Consider the following 18,027-nt stretch of genomic DNA (forward strand, 5'->3'; position numbering starts at 1 on the left):
AAAAAAAAAAAAAAAAAAAGATCAATGTTATTTGAATGTGCAAATAATCAAATATAATCGAATCAATGTTAATTCATTTTTTAATTTACTAAATTTTGATTAAGAAAAAAAAAATCTTTTATTTGTTTTGCAAGATTGTCTTAATAAATACGCTTTAGTGGATTATTACGGTGTAGTATGATATGTACGGAGAGATACTAAAGGAATATGCCAAGCCAAAACACGTAAAAGTACGTACGTCGAAACCGGGAGGGCCATTTCCGTCATATCTCCCCCCACTCTTTTCCCCCAAGTTATTCCGGGCGAAGTTTTGCTAACAGACTCCGCCTCAAGTGGAGTCATTGACACGTCCCTCTTCACGACGAACCTTCGAGGGTATTCTCGACTTTTCCTCAAACCAAGAGGCATTAGATCTTAGCCACCTAGACTTGGCGAAGAACAAACACCGTTGATCTCACGACACGTATGCCCCTCTTATCGTTTTAGCTATTTGTTGAACACGTAGGATACAAACGTGTACACAATATCATCTTCCCTTTATAAATTCTAGCCTTGGGACTTCGATTTTTTCAGTTTTTTCGGTTTGGTTTTTTCGGTTTTTCGGTTTTTTTTTTATATTTTGAATTTGTCACTGCAATAACCGAAACTCAAAATCGGTTCGGTTCGGTTCGGTTGTAGACAAATTCGGTTTTATATTTTTTCACCGAAATTATCAAAAAAAATCGGTTTAATTCAGTTAATTCGGTTAATTCGGTTAATTCAGTTAATTCAGATTTAATTTGGATAAGTTTGGTTATTTCGGTTTTGCCTTTCTAATTGCTTTTTATCCATTTCTAAATTGATTTTTATCGATATTATGATAAAAATCAATTTAAGAGATATATAAATGATGATAATCTATAATCTATAATGTGTAGTGTTGTAAAGTATAAGTTGTAATGATATTGCAATGCTCACCTAATTAATTGATCGGACATAACGTAATCATAAGTCATAGTTTCATACATTACAAAAACTGAAAACATATAGTACTGAGCGTAGACATAACATGAGTCTTAAGTCATACATAGATAACACAAACTGAAAACAAACATCAAAGAGAGACATAACATAATAAATCACACATAACACAAACTGAAAACATCCTTTGTACCACTTGTGGTTCTTTGAGACAGATCAACACGCTCCTTTGAAAGGGGTCTTGACTCTTGATCTTGAATATACAACAAGTAAAAGAGAAAAAAAACAATATATAAGTCAGAACAAAAACAAGACACTAATTAGACAAGAACAACACTAATCAGACTAGCTACCAAAACATAACAATATATAAGTCAAAACAAAGATTATAGACGAAGCATAAACAAGTAGAGAAGCTGAAACAAAGCATATGGCAAACCTCATGATGGTACTGGTCTAATGACCTACTCTTCAATGGTTTCAGTCGTGGTACCAAGTGATTCATGGAAATTAAGCTCTTCAAACATTTCAGCCAAGTTAGCAAGTTTTTCCTCTGCAATAGAATTCCTCAACCATTGTTGTGTGCATACCAAAGCTTATGTCATATAAGGTGTCAAACAACTTCGAAAAGGATCCAAAATACGACCGCTGGTACTAAAAGCTGATTCCGAAGCAACAGAAGACACTTGTACAGCTAGAATATCTCTTGCTAACTCTGCCAAGACAGGATACTTCTGATTGTTACTCCTCCACCATGCTAAAACATCATAATCCATACCCAAACTATTATGATCTCTTTTCACAACTTTCTCCAGCAAGTAGATGTCAAGCTCACAACATAGTTCTTCATTTCCAACTTCATTGTCCATCTCCATGTAAACTTCATTAGACCTATCATACTCATCATCATCAGATAGATCAAAGACAACACTTGGCTGGTCAAACTCTGTATGTCCACTTCTTGATCCAGGGGTCTCACTTGGCCTATGGTATTTTTTCCATAGAGTTTGTCAATACAAATAGTAGCAAACTGCATCTTGTTTCTTGGATCCATCACACTTGCAATAATCACTAGTGGATTCATATTCAAAATGCCATCCCAATATTTGTCAAACTTAGCCCTCATACTTCCTGCTTGGTTCCTTACTCTTTCATCATTGTGGGTGCTTAGTGCGATCAAATTCTTCTCCACAATGAAAATCTCATTGTAACACATGCTGGAAGTCACGGATTTAGAAGCTGAAAACGCTAATGTGCAGTTGAAAAAGATTTTCAGAAACTTTACCATCTTTCCCACTTCTTCCCAATCTGCATTAGATGGTGGTCCAATCCGTTTTTGTGGCGGTAACTCCCTCACGACTCCATCCTCATCTGTTTCATGCTCAAGGAAGTATTCATTGTATGGCATGTCTTCTTCTAGCATCTTCTGGAAAGCAACCCGTAGCTTAAGTGCAGCACTCAACATAAGATAGGTTGAATTCCATCGAGTGACAACATCCAGACACAAGCTGCCTCTAGACACATTTCCAGTCTCGACACGCAATTCAAATGATTTATACCTTGTACTAGATGACCGCACATACTTCACCGCATTTCGAATGGCAACAATACTCTGTCTCACATGCGCTAAACCATCCCTCACAATCAGATTTAAAATGTGAGCACAACAACGCATATGTAAAAATTTTCCATCTCGAATCAAGGCATTACCTTCCTTCAGCCTCAAAGCATCCATGAATAACCGTAGAGCTTTGTCATTTTCTTTCGCATTGTCAACCGTTACAGTGAATACTTTCTCAATCCCCCATTCTTCTAAGCATTGGACAAGGTGTGATGCAATTGTTTCCCCTTTATGGTCTATGACGGGCTTGAAATTGATGATCCTCTTTTGCATAACCCAATTTGCATCGATCCAATGTGCTGTTACAACCATGTAACTACATGAGGTCGTAGGAGCTACCCTAATGTCTGTAGTGAGAGATATCCTCTTCTTCTCACTTGTGAACAGCTTCTTCAAAGCAACTTTTTCTTGCAAAAACATTGCAAAGATATCCTTCGTCGCTGTCCTTCGGCAGTGAACATGATAACATGGCAGCAAATTAAAGCAAAATCGTCTAAAGCCCTCTGATTCAACAAAGGAGAATGGCAGCTCATTTAACACTATCATTTCATTGACTGATCTTCGAAACAGTTCTTTGTCATACTTCATGGTAGTTGTCATGACACCACTAGGATCACTACTTAGAACCTTTTGACTTCCTGCCTCTTCATGAGCTTTGAACAACTTACATCTTGTTATGTGACCTCTCATAGTACTTGTTCCATTCGTCTTTGTGTCACACCCTATCTCTGCTCCACAATATCGACAATTGGCCAGCTTGGGATCAACAATCTGTTTAATGAAATGAGCCCACACATCCGATCTTGGAGCCATTTGTTTCCTTACTTTCACCAAAGGAGAATCAGAGGTTGATTTAGCAGTTGTGCCGCTTTTTTGCCTTTTAGAGCCACTAGTTGCAGTAGTTTGTCGAGGTTCTTCTTCTTCTCCTTCAACCTCTTCTTCAAACATGTTGTCGTTGTTGTCTTGAGAAGACATTTAAAAAGCATAAAGTCACAACCATTAGCTATATTTCACAAAAAAAACTCCAAGAACAGAGAAAATAATAGCAACAAACACGTATCAGTTGATAAAGACGAAAGACAAAAAATATCAACACACATGTATAGAACAAGAAAAAAAAGTGTATGTAGTTTTTTGTTCAAACTTCATACATAATTATATATTTTTATCTTACGCAAATGGCTCCAATTGCTATTGTTTAATTCACAGCAAAATCATCACCAGTAAAGATTCATAGTTTTATCTTACTCATAAATCAAAATCACTAAACCTCAACCAATAATAGAAAAAAACAATCCAACTAATATAATATAACAACAAGACAACAACAACTAATATTCTAAATTTCTAATACTCTGTGACATTTGATTAAGAGAATTAGAGAAGTAAAGAAGATCAAAGTCAAAACTGTATCGGAAGAGGTACCTTTCCCGGAGACGATGAAACAAATGCCGAAATCGAGGTTGAAGCGTCTCTTTGAGCGTCAGTTCACTGTTAAGAACGTGTCCGAGAAGTTTCCAGGCGTTGATGTGGATGCGCCGCTTTCGAGAGGTAACTCTGGAGATTTTGAGCCGAGCTCGGTTTGTTTAGCGAAGATGGTTCTAAACTTCATCGAGGATAACAACAACGGTGGTGGTGAGAAACAGCGGTGTGGACGTAGCCGTTGCAGTTGCTTTAGCGGGAGTGGTACGGAGAGCTCTGATGATGAGACTGAATGGTCCGATGGTTTGAAATGTTCTTCTGGTGAAGCTTGTGAGATCCTCAAGGTATGGTTTCATCGTTTTGTTCCTAGACTCATGTGTTTGTTTCGATTAGCAGAAACATGATGTATGTGAGATTCAATTTCTTGTAGAGTTTGGTTCCTTGTACGAGCGTCTGGGAGAGGAATTTACAAGCTGACGTTACCAAGATTGTGGAAATAAGTAAGAGTTGCTTGAAAGATGTGGTCAATGGGTTAGTGAGCTTAGGTTATGATGCGGCTGTATGCAAATCTCGCTGGGAGAAATCGCCTTCTTGTCCTGTTGGTATAGTCTATAGCTTTGATTTTTCTGTAAAGCCAAAGCCATTTCGTAGCTTCTTGATTGACAATAGAGTTGGTTGTTTTGTGAAATGGAAACAGGGGAATATGATTATGTGGATGTGATAATCAAAGGTGAAAGACTGTTGATTGACATCGACTTCAAATCCAAGTTCGAGATTGCTCGTGCAACGAAGACGTACAAGTCGATGCTGCAAACTCTGCCTTACATCTTTGTTGGGAAAGCGGATCGGCTTCAGAGGATCATCATGCTTATATGTAAAGCGGCAAAGGAGAGTTTGAAGAAGAAAGGACTTCATGTGCCGCCATGGAGGAGAGCTGAGTATGTGAAATCCAAGTGGCTGTCTTCTTATGTTCGTGATGATCAAAACTCAGATGAAGAAGTGAAGCAGGAATCAGTAGATATGATAACTGGATCGATAGGATCCATAGTCTTTGGTGTCTGAAGGTTTGTTTATATATATGTGACATAACCTTCTAGAGAGGTGTGAGATTTAGTAGGAGTATTTGAATCCCTTATAGTTTTTTTGATATTAAGGGTTATGTAACAGAGGATGATCCATACACGCCTAAAAGTAGTGTCTCCCCTTGGTCTTTTTTTTGCTGGGTTGTAAGGGAGAGTGTGATCCATCCAACTCTATGGTTTGCTTTGTGAGGGCTATAGCATTCTAATTACTACTATGCCTATACGTTTTTCTTGAGACATTCATAATATGATCAGAAGAACATTTGACTATATTATAACAATGCAATAAGTTATATAATAAGTCGTTGAGGAAACGTAAGATATGAAATTTTCGTCTGAGCACCAGTCTTAAGAATATATTTTTAAAAATTCAATGAGCCTTCGGAATATTTAAATATATATTTATCAACAATAACATTTCTGATGTTATGATATTTGGCTGCTATAGCCTTTGTGTTCACCCACGATATAAAGTGTTTAATAATATCCGCATCACAAAATACTTTGTATAGCTCATAAATCTTAACTGATTCTTTTTCTCGTTTAATCAAATCATACAATTCTTTTAATACTAATATACTCTCTAGTCTCTATTTAGTTCATAAGTCGTTACTAATATTATAAATTTGTTTTCTTTCTTTGTTCAATACTCTCTTCCATTTTTTCTAAGCTAATGTTCTTATAATTAACTAAGTTGTCTAACCGCTCCTTTTCTCACCATCTACGACTCTACGTGCCACGTGACGCATAATTCAATGAACACCACAATGAATTTTTGAATTCAAACATAACGCATAACTTTTTGTTACGCAAATTACTTAACTGCGCTCAATACATCAGTTTGCAGTTTGTGCATTTAAGTTAGACAAAATTTTCTAAAGATTATAATACGAGCTATTATATGATTTTGTATTAATTAGTGTGGACTAAATACTTTACATGTAGTTAATGTTCGGTTAGATATGGCTGGCTTCAAATAATTAAAATTCGATTTATATACATTTTTACATATTTTCCTTAACAAAAAAAAAAATTTTAAAAATCCTTTAATTATGAAATTTTATTAAAATCTAAGATTTTATTATGAGACTCATATTTTTAGTGAAATAAGGAATGCTTAGGAATAACAAAAATCTGACTAGAAATGTGAATCTCATAAATTAATATTGCATATTGTTGGTTAATGCGCCATTGACTGACTCTTTTTCTTGTTAATGTGATGTGTATTGTTATGGCAAACGTGTGTCAATCTAGTGACTATATAGTATATACTGTATAAAATAAAATAAAAGCTAAAACTATATAGGAGAAAGATAGAAAAAATAGGATGGAGCATAATATGTACAACTTAACGATGACTACTGTGATGTGCGGTTCGTGTATATATTCTTTCTGGTGGGCTCGCTCGTGTTTCTTGCAAGTCGTCACCTTGACAATGAAAAAGGAATCATACTTTTTATTGTGTGCGTGGTCTACCTGCACTGCCAAATGACCGACCTCCAAAGGAGAGAAGAAGAAGCGGGTGCACCAAGAGGAAGACAGGGTGATGCAGATGAGAGATATGTGGTGGTCCCTAAGAAGGTTATCTTGTTTGTCTTGTCTTTTGTCCTAATGTATTTGGTCTTTGTAGGTTTTCATGTGTTCGGAACCCTACCCGAGTTTTCTGAGAAGTTGGTCAAGTTCTTCAAAAGAGTAATGTGGTCCGGTTTATGGTGACACTAATAGATTAATCAAGCTTTTGTCCATTCCTATATATTAAGAGAACTAGTTTTTCTTAACACCTAATTTTATTAAAATTGGAAGATTCATATTTTTTTTTTAGTGAAATAAGGAATGTTTGGGAATATTTTATTTAAAAATTCTTAAGATAAAATTTTGGCATATTTCCTTTTCTCCTTTCTTTTTTAAACAGTGAAGGCCCTTTTTGCCTCTCTTTTTTGTGTGTATAAGTTACCTAAAACATATTTATTTGTGCATTACGAATTTTAAATACATATACGTATCTATAAATATTTTCTGTAAAAAAAACAGCATATACATATTACGTTTTAAATAAATGATATTTTTAACATCTTCTAAATTTATAAATCACATATAGATAGATAGTATTCAAAAATGATACAATCAAATTAGATAACCCCATTTTAACTATAATTATTTTTAGTTTTAAACATTGCTTAAAACACAACATCCGATACGAAAGGGTTAACGTGGGAATTTGAGATGTGAGATTCTAATGAGTAATGATACACACACGAACTCTCTCTATATAAATTCATTACTCAAAACCTCATAAATTACAAAAGAAACAAAAGATACGACACGTTGTTAACAAATCACAAGCTACAAAAGAAGAAGAGTGAAACAAAACTCAGTAGTTGAAACTTTTTGCATCAATGGAAGAGTCTAAAGCGTCACACGTTGTTATCATACCGACTCCAGGAATGGGTCACCTCATCCCATTCGTCGAGTTGGCTAAAAGACTCATTCACCGTGACAGCATCACCACCGTGACCTTTGTTGTCATTGGAGAAGGTCCACCGACAATAGCTCAGAGAACTGTCCTAGACTCTCTCCCTTCGTCAATCTCCTCCGTCTTTCTTCCTCCCGTCAATCTCACAGATCTCCCGTCAACGGCTCGTATCTTAACTCGTATCTCCCACACCGTGACTCGATCTAACCCTGAGCTCCGGCGAGTCTTCAACTCTTTGGCGGAGGAAGGTCGTTCGCCGACGGCTCTCGTGGTTGATCTTTTTGGTACAAACGCTTTTGACGTAGCACATGAATTTCAAGTGTCACCGTACATTTTCTACCCATCCAATGCAAACGTCTTGTCGTTTTTTCTCCATTTGCCTAGACTAGATGAAACGGTGCCGTGTGAGTTTTGGGAGTTAACCGAACCGGTAAAGCTCCCCGGATGTGTACCGGTATCTGGTAAATATATTATTGACACGGCTCAAGATAGGAAGAACGAGGGATACAAATGGCTTGTACACACATCAGCAAGAGGTACAAAGAAGCCAAAGGGATTCTTGTGAATTCATTCGTCCAGCTAGAGCCAAATGCTATAAAGGCTTTGCAGGAACCGGGTTGATAAACCGCCGGTTTATCCGATCGGACCATTGGTTAACACTGGTAAGCAAGAGGATAACCAGTTTGAAGAGTTGGAATGTTTAAAGTGGTTGGATGACCAACCGCTCAGTTCGGTTTTGTATGTGTCATTTGGTAGTGGTGGTACACTCACATGTGAGCAGATCAATGAGCTTGCTCTTGGTCTTGAAAAAAGTGACCAACGGTTTCTTTGGGTCATACGAAGTCCAAGTTCGGCTGCAAATTCTTCCTATTTCGATTCGCATAGCAAAACCGATCCATTAACTTGTTTACCATCAGGGTTTCTAGAACGGACAAAAGGCAGAGGTTTCGTGATCCCCTCTTGGGCACCACAAGCTCTTATTTTAGCCCATCCATCCACTGGAGGGTTTTTGACTCATTGTGGATGGAACTCGACTCTAGAAAGTATAGTAAACGGAGTTCCACTAATAGCATGGCCATTATACGCTGAGCAAAAGATGAATGCTATGTTGTTGACTGAAGATATACGCGTAGCATTTAGGGCTCATGCGGGCCATAATGGGGTGGTGAGAAAAGAAGAGGTGGCTAGAGTGGTGAATGGATTAATGGAAGGTAAAGGATTGATTCAAGGTAAAAAAGGTAAAGGAGTGAGGATTAAGATGAAGGAGATGAAGGAAGGAGCTTGTAGGGTATTGGAGGATGATGGGTCCTCTACAAAGGCACTTAATCAGTTAGTCTTTTGACCTTTAAGTAGCAAGTCTACCAAAGGGAGTTAAGAGCAAACTGGTAAGCTCTCCCTCCTTTGATGTTGAACTTGAACGCTCATATCTTGTAAATACGGTCATCTTGTAACTGTGGTTATATATGAAAATCTGATTTTTTATATGCGTATAGATATTATATTGCTTGACATCAACTTTCAAACCGATCGACAATTTAGATAAAAAGATTACAAGTCAAAACACTCCTGAATATTCTACGTTCGGTGTAGTGACTCTTATGAATCTAAAACCTCATGATTGATGGTAATTCACACAAACCAAAAAATTGAAATATTTCTTCTATAGGTAGTTCAAATTTGCAAAACAAACACTAAAATAATAAGATTACCATTGTGTAAGTCAAAGATAAGAGTTAATTGTAATTTTGAAGACACACACCTTCTTCTGTTTTTTTTTTTTTTCTTTTAAATACATCACAAGTAACAAAAGACATTTCCTCCTTTTGTCTTTCAATTTCTTTTTTTTTTTAGGCTTTCATTTTATAAAATCGATCTAGTCCCAGTAAAAAAATGGACATAATAAAGATACAAATTGGTTTTTATTGGATCACCTAAAGTTCAGAACGTTTTCAAACCAAACTACTCGATCTAGATTTTAAGCCCAACAAAAGCTAATATATTTAGTTAATATTTTTTATAAGCGTTAACTTTGTCAGCACTTTGAAGTTCGATGGAAATCCTTCTTAAAAATTGGGTTTCATAACAGGATTCGAACTTCAAATAAATTGCCATAGTTTACTTAGAATATCAACAATCTTAAATTCATATTCGTCAACGCTAAAGAAATAAATGAGTAAATTAGACAAGAAGAAGGAAAAAAAACCTATTGATATCTTGTGTTTTTTTAGAGTGTTAATTGGTATGTTGCATAATCATGTCATTTTAGGTTGCATGTGAATCTAGTTACAATATAAACAAAGGATTGAGAAGAAAAACATATATATAAATATTTCAAATAAATAAAAGGTGAAGCATATAGAGAAGAAAGAGAAACATCTTTCTGGAGAATGGGACGAAGAAAGAAAAATCATGCTAGGAAAAAAGATAACGCATGATTAGGAAGATAGGTACGTACATAACCTGAGGCTTATTATTATATCAAGATGTTGAATGATAAATTATCATGATGGGTTGTAATATATTAGTTTCGGGCTGGATTACATTAATATTCTACAATATCTATGCATATTACATCAAAAAGGTAAGCAATACATCACGACTTGTTGTGGTAAAGTGATTATAATAAATAAAGAAAAGCAGTTTCGGAATTCCATATACCACAATTTTGTTATCATTTCAACTCAAAGACCAAACCAAAAACTATTATTGTACATGAGTTAGTAAGTTACACTTAGTGTTTCAGAAGATACTACTAAATACCAAAAAGCACTTAGAATATTAGAAACATAATTTACGGGAATAGAAAGGTAACAAGCCTGAATTATTATGGAGCCCGTTTAGGTAATTAAGCGGGCTTCCAGCCTCAACATCACTAATACGTTAGATTAGTCTCCCTTCTCCTCCTTTGTTCACTTTACTAAGCTACTCTCTTCTATAAAAGAACATGAGACTTACCATTTTCATTCAACATAAGAGCAAAGATAAATCTCATTCATTTGTAGTTCATTTCTTTTTCCCCATCGATCCAATATCTTCTTCTTTTTTTACCTTAGCTCTCTCTTGGATTTTCACCGGAGATTCTTATCTGAGCTGAAATCATCTTTTGTTTTTAAGCTTTTGTCCAAATATGGATATTTTAAAGCCCTACGCTCGCAAGGACAAACTCGTGGTCATCATGGGAGCCACCGGTACCGGCAAGTCGCGACTCTCCGTCGACCTAGCCACTCGTTTCTCGGGAGAGATCATAAATACCGACAAGATGCAAGTCTACCGAGGTCTCGACATTGTAAGCAACAAGATTACGTCCGAGACAAAACGCGGCGTCCCTCACCATCTCCTCAGCGTCCTTCCGCCTGGAGCCGACTACTTCACCACCGCGGATTTCTGCGACAGGGCGAGTTTCCTCATCGAAGCCATTACCGACCGTGGAAAACTTCCAATCGTCGTTGGCGGCTCAAACTCTTTCTTGGAGGATCTAGTCCTGGACGGGTCCAGATACGACTGCTGTTTCCTGTGGGTCGACGTGGCAGTTCCTATTTTGCGCGGTGTTGTGTCTGAGAGGGTTGATAAGATGGTGGCGAATGGAATGGTTGAGGAAGTTAGAGAACTGTTTAACTTTTCTGATTCAAAGAACTACTCGGAAGGGATCAAGAACGCAGTTGGGATTTCAGAGTTCGACAGGTTTCTCAAGAACGAGCCCTTCTTGGATGCGGGAGAGAGACAAGTGCTGTTTAGTGAAGTGGTGGAAGAAATAAAGAAGAATACTTTCACGTTAGCGTGTAACGAGAGAGAAAAGATCCAGCGGTTGAGAAGTGTGAACAAGTGGTGCGTCCAGAGATTGGATACAACTCCGGTTATCACAACGCGGAGGTGGAAGGCGGATGCTGACGCGGCGTGGAAGAGTCTGGTGGCTGGGCCAAGCACCAGTTATGTGTCGCGGTTTCTGCAAGGACACTACTAAGTGCTAACCGTGAACCGTCTCTCGTTGGTGGAAAAGCTTCGCCACCGTGTCACGTAGCGAGGCTTTTGCCTTTTTGGTGTGTTTTTTTTTCTTCCTTTTTATTTGTTTTGGTCAACGGGTCGGGTGTGTTTTAATTTGTTTTTTTTTCCTTTTAGTTATTTTCTTTAGTTTTCTTAATTTCGTACTTTTGTACTTTTGTGTGAGTGTGAAGTATATTCTAAAAATAATGAAGAGGTTTGGAGTGTTTTCTTTTCTAGTTCGGGAAAAAAGGTTAAGAGAAAAAAGAAAAAAAAACAATTGAATTGAAATAGAAAATCAATTTCAAACGAAAAAAACTTTTTATAATATGCATCATTTTGTTTCTATAAGTTAGAAAGTGGAAAAATTATGAAGAGAATATTTTCATGAATCTTCGACAATGAGTTATAGCTGTTACAGAAGTCTTGTGGGCTTGTTGTGGCGAACAACTTCACTGAACATGCCATCTTAGTTTGTATATGCTGTGATCTTGTGTTCTGAACGGAGCTTAAGTGATTTCTCACATCTTTGTCTATGATTCCGGTTAACTAACGCTCTAAACTCAACTTGCCGATATTTCATATTGACTTACAAAATCATAAATTAAGCTCTCAAACTCTCTGCTTAGTAAATAAGTGCTTCCTATTGGTGGCCTTTTGGGCAACCGACATCTTATCTAAATGAAATCTTCACACGGTGAAAAGCTCCAGTTTTCTCATACTTAAAAAGTGAAATTACTATTTAAATACAACGTTTAGTATAGTATTAAACATTACTAAATCAAAAATTTATCCCAAAACAATGGAAACTTTAGGGAAATATAAGTTTAAACTTAACTGTACTCCTAATTTAGTCTAAAAGATCATCATAGACAATGTAGTTTCTATTTGGTAATGGTTAATGTATATTTTCATCACTGTTACTACATTAAGTTGACATATTTTAATAAATATCACATGTAGACACAAAGCAAATGAATCATAAGACTAAAAAAAAAAAGAGTTATGCATATTCTTCGTATACAAATAAACTCGTGCGAAATATTCTTTATAGTGAAGGGAGAGTCCTTTAGTCAAATAACATAATATATAATCAAATTGCCATTTTTATTTCAAATAGAAAACTTCTCGTTTATTCGAATCGGCAAGCAAAAAAAAATTCCAACAACTTCATTAAACATTAAAATTCCAAAAACTGTTAGTAAGAAAAAAAACTCAAAATCGAAGATTGGTAGGGTTATCAGTTATCACTAGGTCACCATTATCTGTCCCAAAACAAAAACAAAAGTCGTTTGGTATACTTGTTGTCGTGTTCTGGAGAGAGAGGCCAATTATGGATATTGGATACAATTTCCGATATTTTATATTATAACCGCACTGTCTATATATAGTATAGTATTAAAAGGAAATACAGAAACCTATGATGTTAAGCAAATACTATGTTCCATAGGTTCCGTGATTGAATGAATTATTTCCTCCCACATCTTTTGTTTCACTTTTCTCCGCGATTGTCTGAGTATGAGAGAGGGGCACACGAGAATCTTTTCCAACTTCTTTATAAATAATCATGATTACAATTTCTTTATAAGTGAGAGATTACAAGTCTCGACGAGCAAACAACATTTAAAAAAAAAAAAATCTGAAGTTTATATATAGTTGCAAAGTTTTCATATATCATCTAAGTTATGAAGATATCGACGGCCATGTTATTGCCGCAGTCACCGGCAGCATCAGACTTCACTCTGGCGAGCTCTGTTGTAAACCCCCACACAGTCACCGGGGGAATTATTATTTCTGGTCAGTTCACTGGAACAGGCAAGCAAACAAGAGTAAGTTTTTAAAACATGTGAACCCTGAAACTTACAACCCATAGGACGGCCATCCAAATGCTTTTTTTTTCTTTCTATTTTTGTTGGCAGTGACAGCGGCTGACCTTATATGATGAGAGAAGGCGCGCTGTCAATAGCTGTCACTCAGCTGCAAACTTCATTGTCCACTGCAACAAGCTGGTAGAGCACTTGCAGAAAGCTCTTGACAAGCTACCTATAACAGATACAACAGAAGAAACCATTGATCATGTAATGCTCTTCTTCCAAACAAACAGTATCATTATGATTTAATATAGATATGAGCTCCAGGATCAATATATAAACACAAATCTATCATACTGTATTTGACATATCCTTAGACTTTTTGTATATTTGGAGCCTCAAGTTCAACAGCAGTAAAAGCTTAGCACATGAAATAAGATGGTACTTCAGCAGTAAGTACAATGCCAAGAGCTGGACCATGAAGATATACGTGATTACAGACAATTTAGCAGAAAGGTAATATTGCTATTGTTAAGCTTAAATCCTATAATCCTATAATTAGCTTATACCAATCCTATTAGTTTACTTACTAGAACCATTCTGAACTATTGCCTTACCATATAATTAGCACAACTACATCCAAGGAAGAATGCCAAAAAGTGACTGCAGAAAAGCTGTACATGATCTACTAAAAGAGGTTAAAGAGAAAAACAAGCGCAGAGACAACAAAGCTCTTTCAAATTGTACACTGGTCTGTAACCACACAAGTCATGACAGTTTGAGAAAATCTGTGGAGCTGGAAATAAAAGTAAGATCCTTTTTTTTTTCATTTGACCACTAATCTATCTTACTCTACACCAGTTAACCAATGGGATGACGTTTGCAAATTAACTAGGTTATCAGAGAGCTTCAAAAAGACTGGGAAGAAAAAGCAATCTGCAAGGAATATATATACAGATTTCAAACAAAGGGTGAAGCATCTAGAGAAGAAAAAGGAACACCTTTCGGGACAATGGGACGAAGAAAGAAAATACATGCTCGGGACGAAGAAAACACAAAATAGAAAGATAAGTACATATCCTGATGCTGAATATATTAAGATCTTAAATGATAAATTGCAATGATGGGTTGTAATGTATTAATTTGGGGCTTGGATTGTTCACTTTTTCCTAAACCTATCACCAAAATTTCACTACAATATGTACGCAGACAAGAATTGTCTCAAATCTCAACAGAGAAAAATAAGGAAAAGATGTTCTCACAGCTTGTAGTTTGGTTTGGAAAATTGTTCATCGAGATTTGAACAAAAAAAAAAGGTGGTCAAAGGAAAAAATTTGCATCAACTAAATTAAAATCTGAAACGAGATTATACCAAAGCGACTACAACTAAAATCTAATGGCAAGGGACAAAGCTGAAAAACTAAGCCAGAGCAACTTACTAACCATGTCACCATAAAATTTGAGTAGAGTCCCAAAGAGATGTAAATTTACTGAGGAACAAACGAGACTGCACAGCGCACAGCAAAAGACTTTTATCAATGCATTTAAGTTCCTTCAAAATACAAAAAGACTTAGCAATGTTCAGCTATTTGGTCATCAAGTCTTTATATGAGAACTTAATTCCCAGAATTTGATACCTCAATACTGAAACTCCCCAAAACGAACAGCAGATCCAAGTCAAACCCCTATTAGCTTCAAATTAAAGTATTGAGACTAAATTAGTAAATTTAGACCAAGCCAAAATGGATAATTCTATTAAATACATACAAACCTAATCAATCATCCAGTGACAAAACATAATAATAATCTAGAAGAGAAAAAGACAATTAGCAAAAGTATCTTCTTTCCAAGAATGTAAACTTCCACGAAACAAAAGAACAGTCACTATCCCTTGTTCTCTAAGCTTGACCCAAAACATTTCAAGTCATTTCATAATATATAAAACAATAAATCCAAAGAACTCAAAACCACAGAACGTCATAAATAGCACAGAACAAGCTTTAGCCTCAGAGTCACTAACCTTTTCAAATGGCATCATCATCATCATCTTCTTCAGTCAAATTCATAGAAAAAGCCCTTCTTGCCACCGGTTCCTTTGCTCTATCTTACACCGATCCTGATCAGAAATGGCTAATCAGAAAGCATCTAACTTCATTCCTCCAAGACTATCCAAACTTCGAGCTCTCAACCGATACATTCAACCACAACAACGGAGCCAAAGTTCAACTCTTTTCCCTTGAAGGATCTCTACGCATTCGAAACTCCACTACACAACTCCCAAACGTGGAATTAACCATTTGGATCCACGAAAACTACCCAATAACGCCTCCTCTAGTGTTTATAAACCCTGCTTCGATTCCAATTCGCACCAACCACCCATTCGTTAGTTCTTCAGGATTCACAAACTCTAGATACATCGAAACATGGGAATACCCACGATGCAATCTACTCAATTTCATCCGTAACCTCAAGAAAGTTCTCGCTAACGATCACCCATTTGTACTCACTGATTCAATCCCAAAACGGAACCTATCGATTTCGAGAACAGAAGCTTTAGATCGATTAGCCACGAGTCTCCACTACGACGTTCTAACAATCATGGAAAGATCAGAGGAAGAGATTGAGAACCTCTGGAAACTCCAATCAGAGATGAAGCAAAGAACCGAATCTGTTAATACAATCATCACCGAGCTTGAGAACGAGAGAGAGACATTAAAGGTGAGAGCTTTGAATCTCAAAGAACACACCGATGTTTTGGAGAACTGGGCAGAGACGAACTATCGCAAACTGACGAAATCGACGTCGATTGATGATATGGGAATCGAAGAAATGTTCGAAATTGAATCGGAGGTGGAAGGATTAGCAGAAGACGACGCCATTGAAGATGTGTTGAGGGTACTGGAAGAAGCAGCGGCGAGAGGAGAGTTGGAGATAGGTTCGTATCTAAAGCAAGTGAGAGTCTTGGCCAGAGAACAATTCTTCATTAGGCAGAATCGTTTAAAAATCCAATCTTTTCATATTTGAGAGTTCGTTGTGAACCTTTTCTTTTTGTAAATTTATCTTCTTTTTCGGTAAATTAACTCATGATTAGGCTCAGCTTACCACTAATAACTAACTTAGGATTAGGAATGCTTATGATGATGATCATACTTTAATATATGAAGCTTGAAATTGTCATGGTATTAAAAGCATATACCAATATTTATTTAAATTGACTGTTTCATAAGCTATATAATAAAGTTTACTAAATCATTCAATGTTAAGTTTGCAAATTTTACAATTGACTTTTGAATAAGCTGACCAAAGAATTATCTTAAAATTACTATAACACCCTCGAGAGATAAGTCAAGCTAAGCACATCTTTTGTTAGGGTCAAATCTTTGGGGTATGGTCGTCATTACCCGGTTTTGCTACGAAAGCATAGAATCGAGTGTTCCTCTCTCTGCGTTAAACTAAGATCTCGTGCAAACCTTCTCTGCGGGTGCACCGATTCGTAACGTACACCCACCTCCCCAGGTTTCCCCCAAGATCCCTTCTTCTCCTTCTTCGTCTTCTTCTTCATCCTACAAGTGTGGGGTCTTGTCTCAATTCCTATGTATTGACGACTTTGTAACGGCAAATCGGGGTACATAAAACGGATCGTGTTCTAATCTTTGGTCAAATGGAGATTTCAAGCCGGACCTTTGTTTTCTTCTTCTTCTCTCTCTGTCTCTTGTCGTCAACCTCTCTCTCGATCGAAAATTTTCACCAGGCGTAAGTGTCATTTTCTTTCTTGTCCCTTCTTGTCATTGCCCACCAAGAAGCTCCTTAGATTTGTATAATATCACACAGTTTGGGTTATAAAGTCTTGTCCTTTTTTTAGTTTCTGAACTATCGTGCAGCATCTTGTAGTTGTAGCAATTGGAAAGAAAGAGACATTGTAGCAATGGATCTCATTATTGAATTGAACCTATGGTTTTTTTTTGTTTCTTTGCAATCTGATAGGAAAGAAAGGTTTTTGCTTTTGTGTGTCTTACATGGGAACTCATCAATCATTTTGATAATGTATTATTGTCTATTGCCGTATAAGCTGAATGATTAGGTTTGTTATAGCCACATTGTTGTGGTAGCAAAACATATCTGTGATGGGCAAACACCTTTTGAGTTTTTGTTTTTTTTGTGTGGCTCTTCTTAATTCCCCAATTGGTCCTTGTTTGCTTAATGCAGTTTTCCTATTGTTGAACCTGCTCCTAGTCATACCAAGCTTCAGCTTAGCAGAGAAGGTTTGGAAGCAATTAGCAGAATTACTACTCCTATTTCTGCTGTTGCGGTATGTGAGAGTGATGTTTGAGTCATTATCAATTATTTGTATGTTCTTTCTATCTGAACCTGGTTTTTTTTGGACCAAGAAGTTTGTTGCTTTTTTTTCTAACTTTTTTGCTTGTTGTTCCCTTTACAGGTGATTGGCCCTTATCGCTCTGGAAAATCATTTCTACTCAATCAGCTTCTTTCCCTTTCCTGTTATGAAGGTGCTTCTTATCTCATACACTTGCGCTCTGCATTTCACTTATATTCTTAGTGCTGAACATTGCCTTACGAATATGTTCAATGTCATCAGGTTTTGGTGTTGGACACATGCGTGACACCAAAACAAAAGGTATCTCCCCAATGTCCTGAGGACAATATCATCCTTCGATAGCA

General features: G+C 36.6%; 5 protein-coding genes, 1 long non-coding RNA gene and 2 pseudogenes across 6 annotated transcripts in view; 6 read left to right on the forward strand and 2 right to left on the reverse strand.

The window, feature by feature from the left end:
* LOC104782332 lies at positions 1,007-1,568 on the reverse strand. Its single transcript, XR_766993.2, has 2 exons — positions 1,400-1,568; positions 1,007-1,213 (listed from the first exon to the last, which is right to left on the reverse strand). It is a non-coding gene; the product is annotated as an uncharacterized LOC104782332 (long non-coding RNA).
* LOC104784263 (zinc finger BED domain-containing protein RICESLEEPER 2-like) lies at positions 1,760-3,556 on the reverse strand. The gene is made up of 2 exons (XM_019244226.1): positions 2,671-3,556; positions 1,760-2,586 (listed from the first exon to the last, which is right to left on the reverse strand). Exons 1-2 carry the CDS (start codon positions 3,554-3,556, stop codon positions 1,760-1,762), a joined length of 1,713 nt encoding a protein of 570 aa, XP_019099771.1.
* Positions 3,984-5,272, forward strand: LOC104784264. The gene is made up of 3 exons (XM_019244329.1): positions 3,984-4,347; positions 4,434-4,605; positions 4,701-5,272. The coding sequence occupies exons 1-3, from the start codon at positions 4,021-4,023 to the stop codon at positions 5,063-5,065; spliced, it is 864 nt and encodes a 287-aa protein (XP_019099874.1). The 5' UTR covers positions 3,984-4,020; the 3' UTR covers positions 5,066-5,272.
* LOC104784265 lies at positions 7,441-8,900 on the forward strand (annotated as a pseudogene).
* Positions 10,120-11,519, forward strand: LOC104784266 (adenylate isopentenyltransferase 3, chloroplastic-like). The gene is made up of 2 exons (XM_010509317.1): positions 10,120-10,139; positions 10,673-11,519. Exons 1-2 carry the CDS (start codon positions 10,120-10,122, stop codon positions 11,517-11,519), a joined length of 867 nt encoding a protein of 288 aa, XP_010507619.1.
* LOC104782334 lies at positions 13,222-14,975 on the forward strand (annotated as a pseudogene).
* Positions 15,369-16,443, forward strand: LOC104782333 (protein ELC-like). Its single transcript, XM_010507237.1, has one exon. It carries the CDS (start codon positions 15,376-15,378, stop codon positions 16,369-16,371), a length of 996 nt encoding a protein of 331 aa, XP_010505539.1. The 5' UTR covers positions 15,369-15,375; the 3' UTR covers positions 16,372-16,443.
* The window catches only part of LOC104782335 (guanylate-binding protein 4-like), a gene marked incomplete in the record, with an annotated part of 9,893 nt that continues 8,589 nt past the window's right edge, over positions 16,724-18,027 (forward strand). The window contains 4 exon segments of the mRNA XM_010507238.2: positions 16,724-17,100; positions 17,554-17,656; positions 17,786-17,855; positions 17,945-17,983. Of these exon segments, the coding sequence (XP_010505540.1) occupies positions 17,009-17,100; positions 17,554-17,656; positions 17,786-17,855; positions 17,945-17,983 (304 nt within the window).

Source organism: Camelina sativa, chromosome 4, assembly GCF_000633955.1.
Source record: "Camelina sativa cultivar DH55 chromosome 4, Cs, whole genome shotgun sequence".
In the NCBI taxonomy this organism is placed as follows: domain Eukaryota; kingdom Viridiplantae; phylum Streptophyta; class Magnoliopsida; order Brassicales; family Brassicaceae; genus Camelina; species Camelina sativa.